Source organism: Perissodus microlepis, chromosome 1, assembly GCF_051167445.1.
Source record: "Perissodus microlepis isolate ML-2025 ecotype Zambia chromosome 1, ASM5116744v1, whole genome shotgun sequence".
In the NCBI taxonomy this organism is placed as follows: Eukaryota; Metazoa; Chordata; class Actinopteri; order Cichliformes; family Cichlidae; genus Perissodus; species Perissodus microlepis.
This window is the reverse complement of record NC_140461.1, coordinates 21,265,424-21,288,225: the sequence shown is the minus strand read 5'-3', so window position 1 is coordinate 21,288,225 and position 22,802 is coordinate 21,265,424. Positions and strand designations below refer to the sequence as shown.

The 22,802-nt window shown below is 39.2% G+C and overlaps 2 protein-coding genes across 4 annotated transcripts; one reads left to right on the top strand and one right to left on the bottom strand.

Annotated features, from left to right (window-relative positions):
- The first annotated feature begins 3,217 nt into the window (after positions 1–3,217).
- caprin1a (cell cycle associated protein 1a) lies at positions 3,218–15,050 on the top strand. Of its 3 annotated transcripts, none has more exons than XM_084935009.1 (17): positions 3,218–3,439; positions 5,016–5,150; positions 5,641–5,703; positions 7,398–7,484; positions 9,776–10,017; positions 10,181–10,263; positions 10,761–10,916; positions 10,997–11,046; positions 11,142–11,225; positions 11,331–11,492; positions 12,042–12,150; positions 12,467–12,528; positions 12,862–12,993; positions 13,302–13,461; positions 13,953–14,141; positions 14,248–14,354; positions 14,471–15,050. In XM_084935009.1, exons 2-17 carry the CDS (start codon positions 5,016–5,018, stop codon positions 14,555–14,557), a joined length of 1,908 nt encoding a protein of 635 aa, XP_084791135.1. In that variant the 5' UTR covers positions 3,218–3,439; the 3' UTR covers positions 14,558–15,050. The 3 variants fall into 3 exon arrangements, with proteins under 3 accessions (XP_084791135.1, XP_084791151.1, XP_084791143.1); XM_084935017.1 differs by lacking the exon at positions 3,218–3,439 and adding an exon at positions 3,446–4,110; XM_084935025.1 differs by lacking the exon at positions 12,862–12,993 and having other exon boundaries at positions 3,219–3,439.
- Positions 15,051–15,297: 247 nt separating this feature from the next.
- nucb2a (nucleobindin 2a) lies at positions 15,298–22,133 on the bottom strand. The gene is made up of 13 exons (XM_084935036.1): positions 22,023–22,133; positions 21,481–21,624; positions 20,499–20,606; positions 20,137–20,269; positions 19,868–19,971; positions 19,090–19,275; positions 18,864–18,954; positions 18,700–18,758; positions 18,529–18,621; positions 17,813–17,902; positions 17,518–17,688; positions 17,269–17,329; positions 15,298–17,163 (listed from the first exon to the last, which is right to left on the bottom strand). The coding sequence occupies exons 1-13, from the start codon at positions 22,044–22,046 to the stop codon at positions 16,865–16,867; spliced, it is 1,563 nt and encodes a 520-aa protein (XP_084791162.1). The 5' UTR covers positions 22,047–22,133; the 3' UTR covers positions 15,298–16,864.
- Between the last annotated feature and the right edge of the window lie 669 nt (positions 22,134–22,802).

The following is a 22,802-nucleotide window of genomic DNA, read 5'->3' as shown; positions in this document are numbered from 1 at the left end:
AATGATAATTATGGCAGTTAAGTGGAGATGTTTGTAATCTGTCTGCAACACATGTGGGTCATGAATTATTAATGCTGAAGAGAGAGGCTGTGAGTGGAAAAACTTTAATCCACCCTGAAAAAACAGGATAGTGGCATGGTTGGAAGGAAGATAAGGAAGAGTGAGAAAACACAAATGGACAAAACATTTATAGCCTATGAGTTTGAAAGGGAGAGCGTTAAGAGAGAGAAAGGGGCAGATGAATTTGTGTGTTTGCCTGGACGCCACTACAAGTGGTGTGAGGCTCTTGTGGTTTTTCAGCCAATAAATCCTCTGCACATATTTAATCCAGTCAGATGTGCTGCAGGAGAGGAGCACTGAGGGATGTATGGCCATTACTCAGCAACCCACATCAGAAGGAGAGGACCTACAGATCCATCTTACCACTTATAGACATGCTCAGCATGGGGTGGAAACCAGACATGAGGATCACGAAAGAAAAGGTGTGAAAATCAACTATTCAGTATTCAAAGTTCACTGAAAAGGTCTGATCTTCTAGCAATATTGGTGCAATTATACATGGTCATTTATATGATGTGAAATGTGAGGGAGTGGAACTTCTCACAAAGACAGTTTTTTAAAATTCGACTATGGCCTAAAACTATTAAAAATACAAAGATACGAGTGGAAAATGCCTTGTGTTTGATTAAAAAGCACATCAATTCTCTTCTTAGTTACGTTTTGTTTAGTCTCACATAAGCACAGTTGTATGGAACAGTTGTCACTTAAGAGATGGAAATTAATCCTGTGTAGTCATTAATGGCCTACATGTCTACTGTGTTTCAGTGCATTAAAGTCAGTCTGATGCCTGAACTAAAAAGTAAAAATATAGTTCTATGAGCTGCTTCACTTTTGAATTTATGTTCTTCATTTCAACAGTTATCACTACACCCCGCAGAGTGAAAAAGACAAAGAGTTGTACATTTAGAGATGGTTTTTCATGTTGTTTCAAGCGTGAGCTTTTTCTAGGTGTCTGAGACACAAGCGCCATCTTCTGTTCAGTCTTTGCTATTACCAGGCGGGCTCATTTCACTCTGATCATTAATGTCATGCTCCATTTGACATGGTTTGCCACCAGCCATTGTTTGAGACGTGTCTTAAAAGTGAGATATGCATACTGCTCTTCAACTGCCATTAGTTGGTAATTCCAGGTTTGACTTCCCTTTACTTACAGCACTGTTTTTCCAGATATGGTGGGACTATGAAGCACCTCACAGTCCCCTATACTGGTGGCCCTGGTTCCAATCCCAGGTCAGTCTTTAAAGCCATTTAAAGGAGGTGAGACAAAACATTTTAAAACTTTGCCTATAAAAAAAGACACTTAAAAGTCTTAAATGATGAAAACTAAAAAATAATGATGTTACAGTTTTGAATACTAATACTACTACTATTACCAATACTATTTAAGCTGATTGAAATTACAAGGCACACAGAAAATCGCACTAATTTTTTCAAGTTCATCCAGTTGGTCAAGACAGCATTGGTTGCTTCTGCTGACGTACAATAAAGAAGAGAAAATTACAACAACATTCTGGGGGTGAAATTACACACACAGAAGTGATTGTCTCTAAACCCTTTTTTTTGCAGGGATGATGGACGGATGAGGTCAGGCAGGAGTGTCTTTGCCCTTTGATATTCACAGTTGACACTGTGATCTGTAGTGAGAGTAGGGGGCAGGTGAATCAGTATAAATGTCAGGATAAGCAAGACAGAATACATGTCTGTGAATGAGAGGGAGAAAGGTTTAACAGGGAAGCTGCAAAGAGTAGAGGTAGTGAAGGTGAGTTTAAATACCTGAGGTCAGTTATCCAAAGTAACGACAGACGAGGGTCAGTGGTGATTTGGGACAGATGGATACCAGCAAGAGTGAAAGGAAAAGTTTAAAGGATGTAGTGAAACCTCCTGTGATGGCTCGGAGATAATGACACTGACAAAAAGATAGGAGTCTGAGTTGGATGTCCCCCAACACTGTTTAAATAAATATTCATTTTAAAAACATGAATAAAAAATAAATTAAAATATGCATGCTATATTTATCTTTGAGATGAATGTAAAGAAATGGTTAGTTAAGAAGTAAAAAGGAAACCGTTTTAAGATGAATTTCAAGTGTAATCAAAGGTGTGTTTACAGTGATTTTATCTTCAAATTTCCATAATTCTCAATAAGAATATGCAATTAAACGAAAGAAAAGCAAAGAGAAAGAAAAAACTGAACAGTGGGACTCATAAGACCCCTGTCTGGCTGTTTTAAAACACACTTTGCAGTCAGACAGCTTTGACGGAGAGAAGACTTATTTATTAAAATGGGGAAGATAGGCATCACACAGCGAATGTACAGATGGATAAAGGATTTTCTCTCCAGAAGGCAAATACAAGTAAGGATAGGGAATAATTATTATGAGAAGTATATAGTAGAAAATGGAACACCACGGGGGACTATAGTGAGTCCCTTATTATTTTAATTGATGATGTTTCATAATAAAGACAGTCGAATGGCATTTATTACTAGAAAGGTGTAGGAAGCAATTTTTAAAGTTGGAGAATGGACACATAAGTGGGGATTTAAATTTTCAGTGGATAAGACCAAGACAATGTTTTGTTTTGTTTTTACATGAAAAAGAATTGGTAAGGACATTAAACTAAAGTTATAGAATCAAGAACTAGAAAGAGGAAACAATTCAAATTTCTTGGGGTTTGATTTGAGAGGGTTACATGGGCCATACATATTCAGAAAATTAAAGACTAATGCAATAAAATGTTAAACTCACATGTGGTACAGAAATATATTTGTCAGGAAGCAGGAGGAGAGAGGAAACAGTCATTTCATGTCTCAGATTTGGGCACACTGGGCTAAAATGCACACTATACATTTTAAGGGAAACATTGCCAATTAAATGAGAGTACTGTGATGAGACATTAGAGCATGTTATATTACACTGTCAGAAGCATGAGAAAGAAAGAAGACAACTGATTCAAAACCTAAACATAATCAAACTGAAACAGGATTGAATTGATTTATTTAGAAATACCACGACAAGTAAAAGTTATGTGGCAATATTTAATGATCTTAGACAAATGAATTTGTATGATAGGATCTAATACTTAGTGACATTCCGGTACCTACTCCTTATCAGTTGGAGGCGGTAATGCATCAATTCGTTGTTTCTCAACCACCAATAAAAACCAAGAAGAAGAAGGCAGCGCCGAGGTTAGCAGTGGGGTCTCCTTTTAGCTGCTACCGTTAGCTCTGCAGCAGCTAAGCAGCCATTGGCCGGTGTAAGTCGGAGCATCCTTCTAGAAAAACACCGCTTGAAGTGAAAGATATCGAACCGCATTTAACGCCACACAGCTAAAGTATAACGAGACCAACGAGATCTCTTTGAAGACAAAGAGTCTTAAAGGTATGGCTTTCACGAGGTCACTGTCATTTTAGGTCTTTTTAATAAACCGTCTTTATCATCTGGATTCGAGACGGCTGCGCGAAAACGAGTTGTCTCAGCGTCCCGAGGTGCTCTTTGTTTTTCGCAGTTAACGTTAAACGTCCCGAAACGATGGCTTGTCCTGGGGGTCTGTAATGGCTGTTTCATATGGATTTAACCTTTGGTTTTGAGTGACAACCGTTGAACTCGGGGCTTTAGCAGCACATCGTTACCGAACACGCTCGGCTAACAATGGGACGCGGAGATTAGGACGAGCGCACTATGCTTATTAAACTGATTTGGCATGGCTAGCTAACATCGAGCTCGCACCAGTGAAAGTTTATTTTGGCAACTACGCCGCAGATAAGAGTTTCGAGGCTTACGTTATGATGCGGATTTTTGTGTTGTTAGCATCTGTTAGTAAGGCTAGCCTCTTTCTCCACAGACGCTAAAAGACTTTAACTTTGAATAGGAGGCCCGACATTTTTATGTTGTTTTAACTTCCTCTGTTATATTGGATGTGGTGTTCTGATTTTTTTCAAAGCTCACCCCAATAATTGCTGTTACCAGCCATCAACTTATCGTCCAAGAGGAGGTTGTATCTCGACGTATCGATTTAATTAGCCCTCAAACCTTAATAAGGGATCACATCGGTAAGTATCACTTTCACCGGCCCGGGTATTTGGGCTTGAGTCAGGGTTTGGTGTCCTAATGTGGAGCTTGGAGGGTCGCTGAAGCAGGGTCTTCAAAGTTCAAAACGTGAAACTGCTGGCGTTACATAAAGTGAATATCTTACCAGCTGAACTCAGCATGAGCTCAGTTTATATTAGAGATTACCGGGCAATACAGTACAAATAACAATTCATACGGTACCACTTCTATCTCTCTATCTAGAGAGAGAGAGAGAGAGAGAGAGAGAGAGAGAGATCGTTTTTAGGCTTTTATTTAATACACAGTTGACAATGAAAGGTACATTTAAGCAACAACTGTGGGTCCATTTCGTCCACAGGTATCAGTTGAATCGGGTGGTGCTCAGCTTAATTACTGTTTATTGCTAGACTTGGACAAAAATGGAAAAGGGCAATGTGTCTGTAATCATTTGTGTAATCCTCAAAATACAGAACATCCCTACAGTATCACAGTGCAGACAGTTATGTTGAAATGTGCACAAGCATCTCAAGATACAGAACCCTTTAAAAATCGTTTAGAATTGTCGTGGATGGATGCAACAAATATCATAAAACAAAAATTTATAATATAAGTTGTTTATACAAGTCTGTATGTGCATGCATAGTAAATGTCCAGTTGTGAGCTCTGTTCTAGGAAACCTTGTTTCTGCTTGGTGTCAGATGCAGTAACTGCAGGTTGAAAGTCTGAGACTGCAGAGCATGACCTTAACAGCATTTTGTAACCTGGTTGAAGACATTGGTGTACGATCTAGTTCTTAGGCTTTGAAATAGTTTGTCTTCTTCTGCTAACATCTTAAGTTAGGATTACTTGTTTGTTTTATTCAGGTCCAAATTTTTAATTGTAATATTTACATGTTTCCCTCCCAAAGATGCCTTCAGCAACAGCTGGCAACAGTGCTGTCCAGTCTGCCATTCCAGACCTGGGAAATGGAAGTCATTCTGAGGCCATGAAGCAGATTATTGGTGTGATTGACAAGAAGGTCCGCAATATGGAAAAGAAAAAGGTATCTATAGTTATCATCTTAGAGTAAACTTCGCTTTGGATTAACCTCAAATAGGGTGTAAAGCCTTTTTCTGTTTTGTCTGTTGTTGTGGATGCTGGAAAATGTATGCTTTTGTCAATATATAATGACATACAATAATATATAATTATCAAACATACTGATTTGGGAGAATGCAGGTGTTGGGATATGTTTTGAAAATCAGAAAAATGTTGGAGTAGGTACTTTAAATTTCAACTGGTTTTATAACAGGTTTCCCCTTCCCCAATGAATCCGCTTAATAAACAGTAGCACTAATTATGATGTCCAGATTTTCCTCTGTCTTGCTCATAATTTGTTAAGATTGTGTGAGAAATGTCATCAAACTGCCTTAAAATATAAATCCACAGTGGTAATAAACATAATGATGACATTTTTTTAATAAGTTTGCTCTCTTTTTATTTGAATTCAACTTTAATGTCAAATTTCTTGTTTTTCAATAACCTTCTTGCAGTCCAAACTGGATGACTACCAGGCAAGGAAGAATAAGGGCGAGAGACTAAATCAGGATCAGCTGGTAAGAAAACAAAACGGCTTCTCATTTGGACACAGCTTTGTTTTGTGGCAAGATCAAATGTAAATTCTGTCAAATGCAAGGATTTCCAGTCACTCTAACCCTGTATTTATATTAGGGGTGCAACAATACATGTATCGGTGTTGAACCGTTCGATACAGTGCTTTCGGTTCGGTACGCATATGTATCGAACAATACAAAACTTTTCTTCTGACGATGCTGTCTGTGTTGAGTGCTCAGTGGATCTGCGTTCCACTACTCCGCCTAGGCTGCACTGTCGAGCGCAGATCCATTGAGCGCAGCGCAAGCTAGCAAGACAGAAGCTAAGCTCGTTGCAACATGGCAACTGCCTCAACGCTACCCAAAATTAAACCTCCCCCACCCTCATTCAGATCTGGCGTTTGGAACTATTTTGGTTTTCATGTGGAAGCATGACCCTGATGGACAAAAGTAAAACAGTATGTCGGATGTGCCACGCAATGCTCAATTACATTGGTGGGAACTAGTGCGTTAGCGCAGTTAGCTCGTCATTGTGTTGACGCCGTCCAGCCCCACGCACGGGGCGATCCGTGGTAACTTGTTAAGGGAGATTTGCCGCGTTAATGTCATTTTAACGCTGACAGCACTAGTGGGAACACAACGAATATGACTGCACATTTACGCCGACATCATCCTAGTGCAAAGACAAGTGGAAGCAGACAAAAACAACAAGCACGCATGCTACAAACTTTACCTGAGTCATTTAGACAGCCGTTAGCACATGATTCTCCTTATGGGGACCTGATATGTTTAATATGCTGCTGAGAGTATAGCTCAGAAGAAGCGTATAGTATAGCTTTTATTTTGGAAAGAGCCATTTCTCTGTAATACTCTTTTCCAAAGATGAGTGATTTCTCAATCAGATTTTTTTTTATTTTTTTTTATTTTGTTGTTTCAGCAACATTGAATTTAAAAACTACTTTTGAGTTAAAATATATATTTATAGTTTTAATAAATGACAAATTAAAAAGGCATGAACTTTTTTTTTTTTTTTTTGTATCAAGAAAATATCGAACCGTGACACCAAAGTATCGAACCGAACCGAACTGTGAATTTTGTGTATCGTTGCACCCCTAATATATATCTCAACAGTCTTTCTTTTCTTCACTCACTCTCTTAATAACGCCCATTATCACAGTATTTGTTCAAGTGCTCTGGTGGAATGAAAGAGCCATTATGAAAGTCTTTAAGTTTAACTTAGAGGGGAAAAAAGATCTGCAAACCCAGTTGCCAAACTTCTGAAGTATTTTCTTTTTTGACTGGTGACTTTAGACATTAATTTTTTTTTTATATCCCAGAGAACACTGAAGGTCAGAGTTATGCTTGGTAGCACTAAATATTGCACAATTAAAAGCAATGATATTTTTAACGTTAAACATTTGCATTTCAAATGATTCAACATTTGAAATGTTTTCTGTGCACTATTTAAACATGGGCTTTAAATTATTTTCAAGTCACTCTATTTTTATTTAGCTTTTACTGTGTCCCAGCTTATTTGCAAACAGCTTTGTGTATGTAACAAACTTATATGAAGTTATTTTTCACATTCAAGTGTTATCATTGTTATGAAATTATTGCATGTTTAGTATTTACTGCCTCCTGCTTTAAATAATTTCCAGTTAAAAATATCTGATTTTCTTTCCGTGTTGTGCATGAAGGAGGCCTTGGCGAAGTATCAAGAGATCAACAACAACTTAGAGTTTGCTCGAGAATTGCAAAAGAGCTTTCTCGCATTGGGTCAGGAGGTGAGTCCTGAGCTATAGGTGTGCCTTTAACTTGCTGATGAAACCTTAAACACGCATACCAAAAATCAGTATGCATCAGTTATTTTTTATAGATACAGTGGGATGCAAAAGTTTGGGCAACCTTTTTAATAGTCATTATTTTCCTGTATAAATCGTTGGTTGTTACAATAAAGAATGTCAGTTAAATATATTATATAGGAGACACACACAGTGATATTTGAGAAGTGAAATGAAGTTTATTGGATTTACAGAAAGTGTGCAATAATTGTTTAAACAAAATCAAGCAGGTGCATAAATTTGGGCACCACAAAAAAATAAATGAAATCAATATTTAGTAGATCCGCCTTTTGCAGAAATTACAGCCTCTAAACGCTTCCTGTAGGTTCCAATGAGAGTCTGGATTGTGGTTGGAGGTATTTTGGACCATTCCTCTTTACAAAACATCTCTAGTTCATTCAGGTTTGATGGCTTCCGAGCATGGACAGCTCTCTTTAACTCACACCACAGATTTTCAATAATATTCAGGTCTGGGCTGAGATGGCCGTTCCAGAACGTTGTACTTGTTCCTCTGCATGAATGCCTTAGTGGATTTTGAGCAGTGTTTCGGGTCGTTGTCTTGTTGAAAGATCCAGCCCCGGTGCAGCTTCAGCTTTGTCACTGATTCCTGGACATTGGTCTCCAGAATCTGCTGATACTGAGTAGAATCCATGTTTCCCTCAACTTTGACAAGATTCCCAGTCCCTGCACTGGCCACACAGCCCCACAGCATGATGAAAACCACCACCATATTTTACTGTAGCTAGCAGGGGTTTTCCTTGGAATGCTGTGTTCTTTTTCTTCCATGCATAACACCCCTTGTTATGCCCAAATAACTACATTTTAGTTTCATCAGTCCACAGCACCTTATTCCAGAATGAAGCTGGCTTGTCCAAATGTGCTTTAGCAAACCTCAAGCAGCTCTGTTTGTGCTGTGGGCGGAGAATAGGCTTCCTCTGCATCACTCTCACATACAGCATCTCCTTGTGTAAAGTGCGCCGAATGGTAGAATGATGAACAGTGACTCCATCTGCTTCAAGATGATGTTGTAGGTCTTTGGTGCTGGTCTGTGGGTTGACTATGACTGTCCTCACCATTCGTCGCATCTGTCTATCCGAGATTTTTCTTGAACTGAGCCTGTGGTCGTCCATTTTCTCAATATGTTCCTAACTGTGGAAACAGACAGCTTAAATCTGAGACAGCTTTCTGTATCCTTCCCCTGAACCATGATGGTGAACAATCTTTGTCTTCAGGTCATTTGAGAGTTGTTTTGACACCCCCAAGCTGCTACTCTTCAGAGAATATTAAAAGAGGAGGGAAACTTACAATTGACCCCCTTAAATACTCTTTCTCATTATTGGATTCACCTGTGTATGTGGGGTCAGGGTTCACTGAGCTTACCAAGCCAGTTTGAGTTCCAATAATTAGTTCTAAAGGTTTTGGAATCAATAAAATGACAACCTTTCGTCTTGTAATCGGAAGGTTGCCGGTTCGAGCCCCGGCTCCGACAGTCTCGGTCGTTGTGTCCTTGGGCAAGACACTTCACCTGTTGCCTACTGCTGGTGGTCAGAGGGCCCGGTGGCGCCAGTGTCCGGCAGCCTCGCCTCTGTCAGTGCGCCCCAGGGTGGCTACAATGTAGCTTGCCATCACCAGTGTGTGAATGTGTGGATGACTGAATGTGTAAAGCGCTTTGGGGTCCTTAGGGACGAAGTAAAGCGCTGTACAAATACAGGCCATTTACCATTTACTTTCTGTAAATCCAATAAACTTCATTTCACTGCTCAAATATCACTGTGTGTGTCTCCTACATGATATATTTAACTGACATTTTTTATTGTAACAACCAACTTTATACAGGAAAATAATGACTATTAACAAGGTTGCCCAAACTTTTGCATCCCACTGTATAATTAAAATACCTAATTGCAAAGCTTTTAGACACTTGTTGTGATCTTTAGTGGCATCTGCAAATCCTTATTCATTCTCTGCCCTAGTAATTTTTTGTAACGTACATTCTTTATTGCCATAAAACAATCACAGTTGGCAACACCAGGTGTAATTGATGAAATACTCCCAAATGGCTCACAAAGCTTAAAGTGCCAGATGGAGTGAACAGGGAAGCGAATAATTTTTTTTTGACCATGCTCATTGACCTTTTTGATTTTTTCAAAGTGCAGTGATGTACAGAGTGAACGTAATGGGTGTGTGATATCTTGTGAAACTAAATGCATGAAATTGTGCCTGAATGTGTTCAGATTCAAAAGGCAGTCAAGAAGTCTGCAAGACGGGAACAGCTGCAGCGAGAAGAGACTGAACAAAGACGATTGAAGAGTGTTTTGGAGCTTCAGTATTTACTCGACCAGCTGGGAGAAGACGGTGTCAGGCAGGACCTTAAACACCCCGATGCCTCTGGTGCGCCTTTGCTCACTGATGCTGAACTCTCATCCCTCGATGAGTTTTACAAATTGGTAGGACCTGAGAGGAACTACGATGTAAGGTACGTGCGTACCTGTGTGCTGTCACTGGTACAGAAGTTACATTTAGAGTTATCAGTGCTTAAATATGTTTTTGGTTTTGTGTTTTGTTTTGTTTTTAAATCCTGCTCTACAAAAACTGTATACTACTACTCTGTGTAATTAATTGCATTTTGTGATTTGCAGGTTGACTCACCAATATGAAGAAGCATCACTACACCTGTGGGAACTGCTTGAGGGTCGAGACAAGGCTGTAGCAGGGACCACGTGTAAGTATTTTCATGTCTTAATATCGTTCATCACCCATACACATACATTTTTTTTTTTAAAAAGAAACTATTTTTAAACTATATTTAAAGCACTTGTGGAAAATGCCTTAAAATGGAGAGGCTTAACATGTGGCTAGTTGATATTTATTTCATGCCTTCATCTTAAGTGCAGTAAGAAAAAAAAAAAAAATATCTTAAAGAAAATGTTTGGTGTGTGTGCACCTATCCACACAGGCGGAAACTCACTTGCATTCATTGTTAGTAGTTAGATTGTTCAAGACATCTGATCGGCCCCAGTTTATTGTATCTGTTGTTTCATCCCTTCACACAACATTTGATTCACTCGATTAATTCTGAGATTGGCTCATACCAGCTGTTGCAGGACTTCTCTTGCAGATTGTACTGACTGTGTAAGAAAATGGAGGCAGACCTTAATCGTCCATTGTGGTTTGTGATAATAGAAAAGTCTGAACAGCTTCAGTGTTCTCTTATTCCAGACAAGTCACTGAAGGAAACCCTGGACAAAGTGCTGCGGAGTGGTTACTTTGACAGAGCGCAAACTCATCAAAATGGGACGTGCGAGGAGGAAGAAGAGCAAGAGGAACAGACCGTGGTGGCTGAGTCTAAAGCTGTGGAGCAGCCATCGGAACCTGGTAGCTAACAATTAGCAAATGATGTGTGTGTGTGACCCAGAAAGAAAGCCATCCTCATGTATATTTTTCATTTAATATAGGATTCGCTAGTGAAAAAAATACAGAGCCCGTTAAAGTGGAAACTATAGAGGTGAGATTTGTATCTATGCTGCACAATAACCCACACAGATCAACTCTTTCCTTAAATTGTTATATCACATTTTAGTGTACTGTCTTCTGTTGCAGTTTGTAAACAGACAGTTCATTCCAGAAACTACATACAGCAGTACAGACAAAGACCAAGTCGAGGAGTGGAGTGTGGAGGCCCAGGTATGCTCTATTACTGAATCATCACAGTCCTCGGTGCCCTGAAACCTACTTTCCAACGCCGTGAGTTTGATTCTAATGTGCCTGTCATGTGTCTGTGTTGAATAGATGGTGAATTCACTCCAGCATCAGCCCCCTGCTCAGCTGGCTCCAGAACAAACCATTACTGTGAACCAAGTCACTCCCACTCCTGATACTGATCCCGTGGTTAGAAAGCAGGCAGTGCAAGACCTCATGGCCCAGATGCAAGGGACATACAACTTCATGCAGGTTAGATGGCCCAAAATGCTGTATATTGTAGTATCCTATGGCTCACAGTGTGTGGTGTGTGTCTCAAATAAGCAATGGCAAGTAGGATGAACTTGCAAAAAGGTTGGCCAAAGATGAGGACTGCATGTCCAGGCAATTTACAACAATCTATGAAGTGGTGCTAGAGGTCATGAGACAAGAACGTACTTGTTGTGACTCAGAAAACGAATCTAGTTGTAATTTCTGATATATGAATGCGAACTTTAAAAAAAAAAAAAAAAAAAAAAAGAGTAAAATATCAAAACAGGGGAAAAAACCCATTCAGTGTAATTTGGGACAAAAATTCAAAAGGAGTAGAATTTAAATGAGATCATGATTAGCCCAGGTTTTAGGAAGATGTGCTTACATGGGAGTTGGTACTAAGATCCTTTTAGTCAAGTTTGTTTGTAGTTGAGGTATCTTCCTAATGCGGAGTGAAGGATTATGGGTATGAAACAGATGTGCTCGCTTGCTTATTGGACTGATTGCAAATCTCATCTGTTTACATTTACTCTTGTTTTGTTGTCGTAGGACTCCATGTTGGAGTTTGATGGCCAGGCGCTGGATCCAGCCATTGTGTCTGCGCAGCCAATGAAGCCTGTGCAAGCTGTTGACCTGCAACAGATGGGCGGTCCTCTACGTGAGTGACATTTACTCACAGGTTATACTGAATAGGGATGCACTGATTTATTAGCAAACATTAGTATTGCTCATACTGGCCAATAGACTTTAAAATATAAATATATGTATATATATTTTAAATAGGATTTCTTTGTTTCCTGGGCACAAATGATCACTTTGCTGTTAGACCAGAGGTTCAATTAGTAATTAGTGCATGCCTATTAAGTTGTTTGGTCGCTGCTTTCTGATGTGGATATAATTGAAAGTGCATAATTTAGCAGCATGTCTTTTTTTAGGAGTTTGTCTTATTTATTTATTTTATGTCTTCTGAACAGTCCACTCAGAGTCCAGACTTCCTCAGACAGCTGCAGTGTCTGGACCACAGGAATCCTCACAAGTAAGTAGGGAGGAGCCACTGCAGGATATGGGTGGTGAGACTGCTCTTCTGGCTAAGTGGTGCAGCTCATGAATAATTGGAGTTCAGATTGTTTTTGTATTATGAAGAGAGATTTCGAAAGGTCTTCTCCATGGATTGAATGTGATGCTCTCTGACACATCTTTTTTTGTTGTCTACTGCGTGCGATGGGGAGTTATTTGATTCATTTGAATATTATAATAACAGAAAAGGGAACTTTTTAAGCCAAAAGAAAATCATCTCATCTCTTGCACTGACTTCTCCATATTCGTTGTTTCCTTGCCTTCCAAATTCCCTCCTCTTTTACTTACCCAGGCCTCAATGTCTCTGTCATCTGAACCGTCTCCTGCCCCATGTTCTCTGTCCTCTGCCTTCCCTCCTGTCTCCAAACCCACCCTCACTGGAGGCATCAATGTCAACGCAGCACCTTTCCAGTCAGTGCAAGCGGTACGCTTTCTATTGGGTCCATTTAAACGGTGTCACAGTGAGCGTGTTTGGACTTGATGCATTCTGTAGGAAACCGTCAGCTTTCATACTTGCACAAGTCATAGGTCAGTATTAGAGATTGGTTGGCATGTTTTATTAGTCACAGTGAAAACTGGTCAGTTATTGGTGCAAGGAGCAACAATTTAAGACTTCCCAAACTGCGCAGATCTTTGACCCCAGGCCATCGTCGGGTATTGTGGTTATTTTATTTTGTTATAATATTGATATGGACAGGAATGGGGGAGGAAAAAATTTGTTTCTCTTTTCAGGTATTTAACATGAATGCACCTGTACCTCCAACTACCGATGGCCAAGCAGACCCCTTGAAGCAGCCTAGCCAGTTCCCTGGTGGCTATGGACAGGGCTTTAGCAGCCAGCCAGAAAATGCGGTCGACCAGCCTGACATCCCACAAGAAAGATTACAGACAGGTGTGCATCTTGTTTTGTACGGAAACCCTAGAGCATGAACAGAGTGGTAAAAGATGTATTAGGATATCAAGAGGCTCCCAAGCTTCACTTTGTTGCAACAGAAAATATTTATTTTGTGACAAAGTTGAAATATGAGTCAGTGAGGATGCAATAAGTAAAAATCACGCAGCCTTCTCAGAATTCAGAATGTGATTTTTGCATTTTAAAAGTAAAAAATCCTTCCATCCTCTTCTGCCTATCCTTATCAGGGAGCCTATCCCAGCCACCATAGGGTGAGAGGCAGGGTAGACCCTGGACAGGTCATCAGTCTGATACAGGACTAACACAGAGAGACAGACAACCACTGGCATTCGCATCCACACCTATGTGCAATTTAGAATTCCCAATTAACTAAACCCACTAATACCTTGTCTAAAATTAAAAATGTACTAGTACTTATCCAGCAGTACGTGACACATATTTTGATGTCGTTTTGTGTCTCTTCTGTCCAGTTGTTAATGCATTCCAGCCCCAGGACCAGATTATGTCCTCAACGCCAGGACATGAAGATCCCTCTGTAGGTGCAGGGTTTGGGCAGTCTGGTCAGTCCTTCTACAGCAGCAGAGCTGTGCCAAGAGGTGGACCCAGGAACGCTCGTGGCGTTATGAATGGATATCGGGGCTCCTCGAATGGATTTAGAGGTAAAAGCATCCAATGTTGTTTAGATTTACAATAATTATATTGTGATTTATTTTGATTAGGAGTAAATATGCATCACCTGTTGAACTAATGTCTTTCTGTCATCAGGTGGATATGAAGGCTACCGTCCACCATTCTCAAACGCTCCCAGCAGTGGATACGGTCAAACTCCGTTCAACACATCTCGGGACTATTCCAACAGTACCTATCAGCGGGTAAGAGTTAATGCATTAATTTAAGTCATTGCATTGAGTTTACATCAGTCTTTTTATAACCAAGCGTAACTATAAATACAAAACATGCACTTATGAAGCCTTACTATCTCTTTAAGGAGGGATATCAGCAAGGCTACAAACGTGGAGCAGCCCAAGGACCTCGTGGTTTGTCCCGAGGTAATGCGCAGGCAATGCGATCCTAAAGGATCCCTGGGACCGTCGAATTACGCCACGTTGAACATTCAGGATTTTTTGAATGTGTTTGCCCCAGCTCACTTTTATAACAATGTTTTGTTTCTCATCGGTAATCTTATTTTTTTAACTCCTGGCCTACTTATCAGTCAGCCTGCTTCGGTCTGTCTAGATCTTTTTGATGTTTTGTCACAAAAATGCTGAAATTAACTACATGTAGGATTATCAGCAAGTACGTGTGATGGAAAAACAACAAAAAGATATTCCTGTAAACTTGAAAGATTTCATTAATTTATTTTTTGTACAAAATAAATGCAAAAAATACCCCGTCACTGTCAATTTGATTCCATGAGTGCTGTAAGCCACTTGTTACTCCCTTTATAATTTTCATCAAAACGTTTAATTTTGTTTTTGTTTTTTTAACTCCTGTGTCCCTGCCTGCATCGTCACCTCTTTGTACACTGTTATTGATTGAGACTGTTTCAATAAAGTTGTGCCCTATTACCTTCTGTTGCTGAAGCTGTTTGTTTTTTGACATTTTCATTCTGTGTGGTCTTGCATGTGAGTAGTTTAACTTAATACAATCCAGTGTAGAATTCAGTCTACTTCAGAGCAGCCTTCAGCTATGACAATAGCAGCTATGGAAACAGCTCATCCTTTTTATTACATTGCATCTATTCATGTTCAGAAATGGTTTTACTGGAGGTAAATGTCCCACGGGAAACGCATCACTCAAACATTACCAGTGAAATCTGTTTGACAACCTGAACCACTTTATTTTATTTTAACTGAGGTGTGCAATTTTGTCAAATGACCCTTGGATCCAGCAGCAAGAAATCAAACACCAGCTTTACATTTTGTGCAAAATATAATGCATGGCACACGGGAAACGACTGACAAAGCAAATAAAGAGACGGTTTCTTAAATTTTGTGTAAGTTAAAACCGAAAGGCAGAGATCTCACCGACTGAAAATTTACGTCTTCAGTGAGAAGTGGCAGCAACTCCCAAATATCTCATTATTCTCCCCGATTTGAAGAAGCAAATTTACATTAAACAAAAGCATACAGGATAACACAGCATGTAACACCAAACCAGCATTTTGCCAAATATGCTAATATGTTCTCTTTCATGTAAAAGTCATAAATACCTCAAAATGAACAGAGTGAAACAAAATTCAAGGTTTTCATTGCCTTACTTTGACAGACTGTTTCAGCAAAATACTAGATGGTTAGGTAAAAGTAAACCTCAAATAAACAATATCAAAACTGTTTCATCAGAATCACGTAGCAATACATGTGTATGGATCATGAGTTCATTATACTGTTTAACAAAAGCACTATTTAAGAGCTTTTACTGTTCAGTACAGTAAATTAACTGTACACATTAAGAAAAAAATGTGTTATAGTAGGAAAACAGTAAACTGGTAGTTTGAGGGGAAGCAAAATGACCATTAAGAAGGGAGCATTTGAAAAAAAGAGAGCGACCTGGCTTCATAATGGTGTTGAAGGTTAAAGGATTGTAAATGTCAGGTCACAGTGATAGCTGCAGATCTGACAGCACCTTGTAGATCATTACACAACACAGCGACTGCTTGTATCAATTCCTTAGTTTTTTTTAGTGCGATGTCTGGGGATGGTGTGAAAATGCTGTAAGCTGGTTGCATTTGCTACAGTAGATTTATTTATTTTTTGCCAATTTAGTGTCATAATTAAATAAAACAAACATCTTGCAGTTAACTCTTAAAGTATGTTTTCATAAGGTCCATCATGATTCATGCATGTCTTTTATTTTGGAGGTTTTTTTGGAGTATATTGATAGTAATTTTAAAAAAAATCTAAATCTCAAAGGCTGTAATTAAAATGAGTATCTTTACACCTTATCTTCTTAAACAGCTGCACTGTACATATCCAGAAGGCTCTTGGGTCAGGATGTTTAGCAAGCAGCAAGTCATTTTGAGAGGAAACAAACAACCGGTCTGAAAGCTCACAAAATATTATTTATATGATTCTATTAAAAAACACCCTCAATGTAAGCAAACACAACTGTGGTAAAATCTATGTATGCACATATCAGGATCCAAACCCATGTAGGTCATTTCACTGTGTAATTTCATTATGTAATGAAGGGATTACTGTCACCAAGACTGAAATCTGGGGTAACGGATTCCCTTTGAGTGGTTCTTCTTCTCAAATGCACTTCAAACCACTAATGCTGGTCAGGGTGGTTAAAGAGGTCCTTATACTCCGATGGGACTGCTCCTCAGCACTTACGAGTGCAGGTGCTGAAAAAGTCTGATTGTAAAGTTTTGTGCACATTATTATGGCAGCTGATTCTGGCTTTGCACAACTTCTTGATGACCAGGTGGTATATTATCATGTGTTTGAGGGAGACCTTGCTGGGCCTGGTCTTGATTTTCTTGTCCATGGTGTTCCTGTGGTATATCCTGAGGAGCTTGGGGTGCAGAGTCGTGACCTTGGGGTGCAGGGTGATGTCCTTGGAGTGCAGGGTCATGGCCTTCGGGTACAGGGTGATGTCCTTGGGGTGCAGGGTCATGTCCTTGTTGTTGGGCCTCATGCAGTTGGCCGTCAACTGCAGGGATTTCTGGGACAGCGTTCCCTTCAATTGTAACAAAGAGAACAATTTTATATTCTCAGAGGTTAGACCTTTAAAATCAAACCACTATCAAAATAAAAGTAGGAGAAAAACAAAATCAACACTCACCGAGAACCTCTGGAGGAGAGTCTACTTTCTGTGACTTGAGCCGTTCCATATGCTCAACTGCCTGTAGAGTTTTAGTACATTAGAATTCATTTACTACATGTGGACAGACAATTTGATTGCTTAAAATACAATATAAGCACAGCTGAATCAATTGGTAAAATGTGAAGGTTAGGATGTGGGCAGATTGATGCACTGACTGTAAATCTACAGAAGCAAACCTTTTTCCATTTGTAGTGTACCATTCCTTACCTGTTGTAGCTCCATTTTCTGTGCATTAAGCTGCTCCTGTTGTCTTTCCAGCTCATCTCTCTGTTTCTGGAGGTCAAAAGCCTTCTGGTTGAGATCTTGTTCTTGCTGAGCAAGATGCTCCTCAAACTCCCTCATCTCGTCATTGGTATAAGCCTGGTTCTGCTCCAAGGTCTGAAGAACACAGAGCAGGTAGGAAGCCATTTTTTACAGTCCTGCTTCGTTTAACCAAATGTTTCTGTATTAAATAACTCATAAAAGCTGTTATCATGATAAAGTGTCATCTAATGTTTCTCACCTCCCAGCTATCTGGCTCCAAGAATTCTTTCTTCTTAGTAGCAACAAGGAACTCATCCAGAGAGACCAGCCTGTCTTTATTTGAATCCACCTGTGACACAGACAAGAGCAGAAAGGCTTTTAACACTAGTTGTATATTTTCTTATTCACTGAAAGGACTACGGCAGATAAAACACAGTGGAGCCTGTTTAACACAAGATGCAAACCCAGCTGAGACCGAGAATGAGGTTTAGTTGTCTTTTCTATTTTGTTTCTGCAGTCACTAAAGTCAGTCATGTGACTTTAGTCACAGGCTTTGAATTATTGAAATGATTTTAATTTTAATTTTCTAATTATTTGCCCCTTTCAGTTTTTCATTTTTGTTTTCAACTTAGTTCATTTCAATTTAGTTGCTCTGGGCTTTTTTTTTGTTAATCAGTTCTAAATATAGTTTTTGTTTATTTAATACAATACACGAGCATTTTTCACAGGTAATTTGTCAGAATATGTCCATACGCATAAAGTTTTTGTGCTTCCAACCTTTTAACAAACTGATGAGCTGCATTAAAGGTAGTAGAGGACTGCGATTGTGACTATTACTACATTAGAATTAATGATGCTAAATATTACCCTATGTATATTTCACACACAGAACAATTTTGGCCCAGCTAATCCAGGATCGGCTTTTTCACCTGCATAGTTTCAGGAAAACAGGTTGCTGAGTGCAGCTTGTTGTACCTCATTCATAACATGCTCTCTCATACGTAGCCTCTCTTCCTCCATCTCCACCATGTCGTCCTCCTCGTTGGTGGGGTCATAAATCTTTTCCAGCTGAAATCACAGAGGCCCACAGTCAGTACAAAGACCTACTCTGAAATATTTACACATTATCAGAAGCCACAGCTTTACCTCTTTGGTGAACAATGCCTCCAACTCCTGTTCATCAAAGAAGCCATCTCCATTTGTATCTGTATTATAGAAAAAGAGAAAAGGAGGCGAATATGCCGTGTTCTAGTACTGTATGTTTTACAGAGCAAATTATGTATGTTAGTAGATGATAGTACAGGTCTTACCATGCAGGTTGAAGAATGTCTTAGGATCAAAATCTTCAGGATCTAAGCCATCAGCTTCCTCCCAGACCTCCTTCAGCTGATTCTGACTACCCTGCATCATTGAAGTAAAAACACATTTGATTTCCAGATTGAGGTAAAATGAATATTACAATCTGGACAAAAAAAAAAAAAAAAAATACCAACAAAATATATCATTTATTTTTCTCTGTGCACCTTCGTCACTTACCGGGTGGTTGACTTTAGGGTGGTCGGCGTGTTTCTTCTTCATCTCCTCATAGTGTTCCTCCTCTTTCTTCCTCTCCTCATCATCCAGTGTTTTCAGGTGTTCTTGTCTGTCGTGCTCTTTCATCATTTCGTACCTCTTGAACTCCTCGTGTCTCTCTTTGTCATAGTTCTCCAGATCTTTAGTGGCCTGATGACAAATAGAAAACAGAAATTGTTCAACAGTAATAACCACACAAGGCTATACCCAGCAAACAATAATGCATCAGCTGGAAATGTCACTTAGACACAGTCGAAGTCAAAACAAGAGATACTGTTCAGAACATCAGACTACTTCCAGACTGTCAGACCCTCACAGTAGTAGTAAACGGGATTTTTCAGGTCTATGCCTGCACGTTCCTATACATCAGCTCACTTCTGGAAACCATCGTGAAAAGCCTTTTTGTCTTAACATCATCTGAGACACAGATACAAGACTAAACGTATTGCTGTTTTTAAAAACAATAATGAAAAGAAGGTCAAATAAAAATAATACATCTGTCCTCTACACCTCAGTACTCAGTACTACCCTTTCCTTTCTAGTTGCTGGTAATTATAGTCATTCACCAACTGTGAAGCTTTCACCACCTACGGGCCAATTTTGGTGTACGAATTAAGCAGCTGCATAGGTTCCTGTTTTCTCTTTCTCTCTACTGCAGGACTCCACTGTGCAAAGGCATAAATACTTTCAAGATGTTATACTTTTCATTAAGTATGAAGTAGCATCGAGCAACAACATTTACCGATCTGATCAGCCGATCCAGATCTTCCACTTCAAACGTGTGCGGGTTCATGTGGTTCAAGTATTCAAACTGTTTCAGCAGCGCTTGATGGTCCACTGCTATGTCTGTCCAGGGAGAAATTCAAATATATTACACATATTAAAACATATGAATACATAAAATAGAACTTTCTTTTATTTACCTCTAAAATAATCAACTTAAAGTTGATTTAGAGCCTGATACTTTAAACAGAATTCAAAATGAAATTATTTTTGTTTTGCACAACTTACCATTTCCTCCTTCAAGGTCCTGCTTGGCCTTAATCAGGGTCCGGAGTCGGTTTACCTCCTGCCTTTTTAACTCATCTAGTTTTGTTCTGACATGATGGCTGACAAAGTCTAGCTCTTTGGCCAGCTTACCTTGCTGCAACATAAATAAATTGTGGCAAATTAAGCGATTAAAACAATTCTGAAACATACACTACACTTTTACAGCAAAGCATATTGTACTTTTGCTTACACTGGGTTAAACTTTGCAGGAAGCAGTGCATGTACATGAAACGAGTATATTATAGTGACAATTGTCTTATATAAGGAGCTGGTTGAAATGTTGTGCCACTGCAGTAAGACCAAACCAACAGAAAGCGGGGTACCTTAATGTCTTCCATGTCTGTATTGTGGAGCTTTTCCCTGAAATGCTGATCCTTCTCTAGAAAATCAATGACTTCTCTGAGGTAGCGGTCATAGTGGAGTCCAGTGTCCTAAAAATACAGTAAATAAAATGAAATTTAAAAACGCCAATAACATGTTACATTGGGTAATCAAATCCTATTTTAAACATTTCTGATATATATCTATATTTATATATACAGTGCAGCATCTCTATCTGTATATGGGTGACAAATTAAAGAAAAATCCAACCAAAAGTGTCTGAGCAAGTACAGAAAACACCACCACATGACAAATACAAACTGGGTTACCGCTTTCTGTAAAGATCATATACTTAATATCTAAAAAAGAGCATTCCCGTGCAATCAACACTGAAACTATATTGTACTTGTTTAACCTCTGTATGACAGTATTTAACCCTTCCAGAGGCACAAATGAGTACACAGATAACAGTATTTGGGCACTAAACAATCTATAGCATCTGAAACTATTGTACTGAGAAATAAATTGGTTTGTGAGATCACAAGTTTTAAAGTTTTGAATAAGAGAAAGAGGCCATTTTTCCAATAAACTTAGCAGGGGCGTACTTACTACAGCGTACCCCCTATGAAATAGCTAATAAATAAACATTAATAAATCGTTTATTCTGTGAAATTATGTAATCCAATCCCACAAAGATTCTTGAAGCCGCTCATCTCTATACACATTGTTTTAAGTTGAAAAAAAAAAGGAAACAAATATTTTTATAATAAAAAAATCGTCTTATCCTAAAAATAATGACCAAAATTTTGACTTTTATGCCTGACTTAAATACTATTAAAACGAATAGATAATGAAAGCCAAATAAACACAATTATCTCCCTGCACCACTGCTGAAAAAGGGTCGTTATTTGATACGACGTGTATTATGGTTTATGGTGAATTTTCAGCTTGCGTGCAGTGTAAATATTATGTCTTCTTCCTTACCACACTGGCTGGAGGCTCTTCGGGCTTTTTCTCTGGTTCTTTGACTTTCGTCTTGTCGATGCTGATGGGCACAGCCTCCAAACACAACAGCTGGACCAGCAGCAACAGCAGCCAGCCGGCGAGAAAGGCCCGGCTCCCCCACATCTACAAATGAGAACAATCACTATAGTGCCGGCTGAGGTGACGTGTTTTAGATTTTACAATATCTGGAAATATACAATCGTAAGTTTCTAAGTGCGTAAGCATCATCGTGTACCCAGCTTCCTCATTTTTGATCTTCCTCGAACAGCCCATCTAGTCTCCACACACTGCAAATTATTGGCTAATAATAATAACCAGAGGAAGCTGTTGGTGTTAGCCTTTAGCACCGTCACTGACAGATTTAGCGCTTCGGTGCCAAGCATGGACAAATGAGACACTCATGTAACGTTACACCGTGAGCCTGAGCAGAAGAGCTTACACAGCATTTCCCCCACGCTCAGCGTGGATTTTAAAGCTTTACTTAAGAGCCCCATAGACAGATATGTTGCCAGTATACTCACTTTATTATGAACACAGGACCTCATCTACTCTACCTTCCACCCGTCGCTTCCTCTCAGCTGGAGAGGTATCAGCAGCTTCCACCAGCCCGCTGGACAGAGTAGCTCGTTTGGTGGTTAACCTGATTGGTCAGTTGGGCGGTCTGTCAAACGCACTAGCATGTTGCGTTGCACTGAATCGTACGTGGCGATATGACAGCAGAGCAGGTGGGCGGGTCTTTTGGTTTGTCATCTACGGCACCGCACGGAACGAAAATGAGACGGAAAATTCACGCTGGGGGTGGATGAAACCCGTGATGCTGAATGACTAATTTATTTATTTAAAACACACAGTTGGATTTTTTTTTCTTCTTCAAAGTATTACGATTTTAATTTAAATTTTCTAATTATTTGCCCCTTTCAGTTTTTCATTTTTGTTTTCACCTTAGTTCATTTAAATTTAGTTGCTCCGGGCTTTTTTTTTGTTAATCAGTTCTAAATATAGTTTTTGTTTATTTAATACAATACACGAATATTTTTCATTCGTCAGAATATGTTGCAGATTATAAAAAACATCGTTTGTGAAGGCGTTTGACATCCCAGTCTTAAAGATACAGAACTGTGCAAACACTTCAGCGACCCCTCATTTTTTAAATATTTTGCTAGGAAGATGGGAAATATGCGCAGTGATTTATTGAAGCACGCATTTAAACATACATTTAGATGCAGTATAAAAGGCAAAAACAAAGTTCTAACAAGATGGAAAGTGAATATTTATTATGACCACCTTTATTCTACAACAAT

Bases quoted from the DNA above. Each gene is read 5' to 3' on its own strand.
- nucb2a (XM_084935036.1), bottom strand. From the start codon at position 22,046: ATGAGGTCCTGTGTTCATAATAAA. The intron at 20,270-20,498 runs GTACCCCGCTTT...TTTATGTTGCAG, and splicing joins CAGACATGGAAGACATTAAG to CAAGGTAAGCTGGCCAAAGA. The intron at 19,276-19,867 runs GTAAATGTTGTT...ATTTGTCATCAG, and splicing joins TGGATCGGCTGATCAGATCG to GCCACTAAAGATCTGGAGAA.
- caprin1a (XM_084935009.1), top strand. From the start codon at position 5,016: ATGCCTTCAGCAACAGCTGGCAACAGTGCTGTCCAGTCTGCCATTCCA. The intron at 12,994-13,301 runs GTACGCTTTCTA...TTCTCTTTTCAG, and splicing joins CTTTCCAGTCAGTGCAAGCG to GTATTTAACATGAATGCACC. The intron at 13,462-13,952 runs GTGTGCATCTTG...TCTTCTGTCCAG, and splicing joins ACAAGAAAGATTACAGACAG to TTGTTAATGCATTCCAGCCC.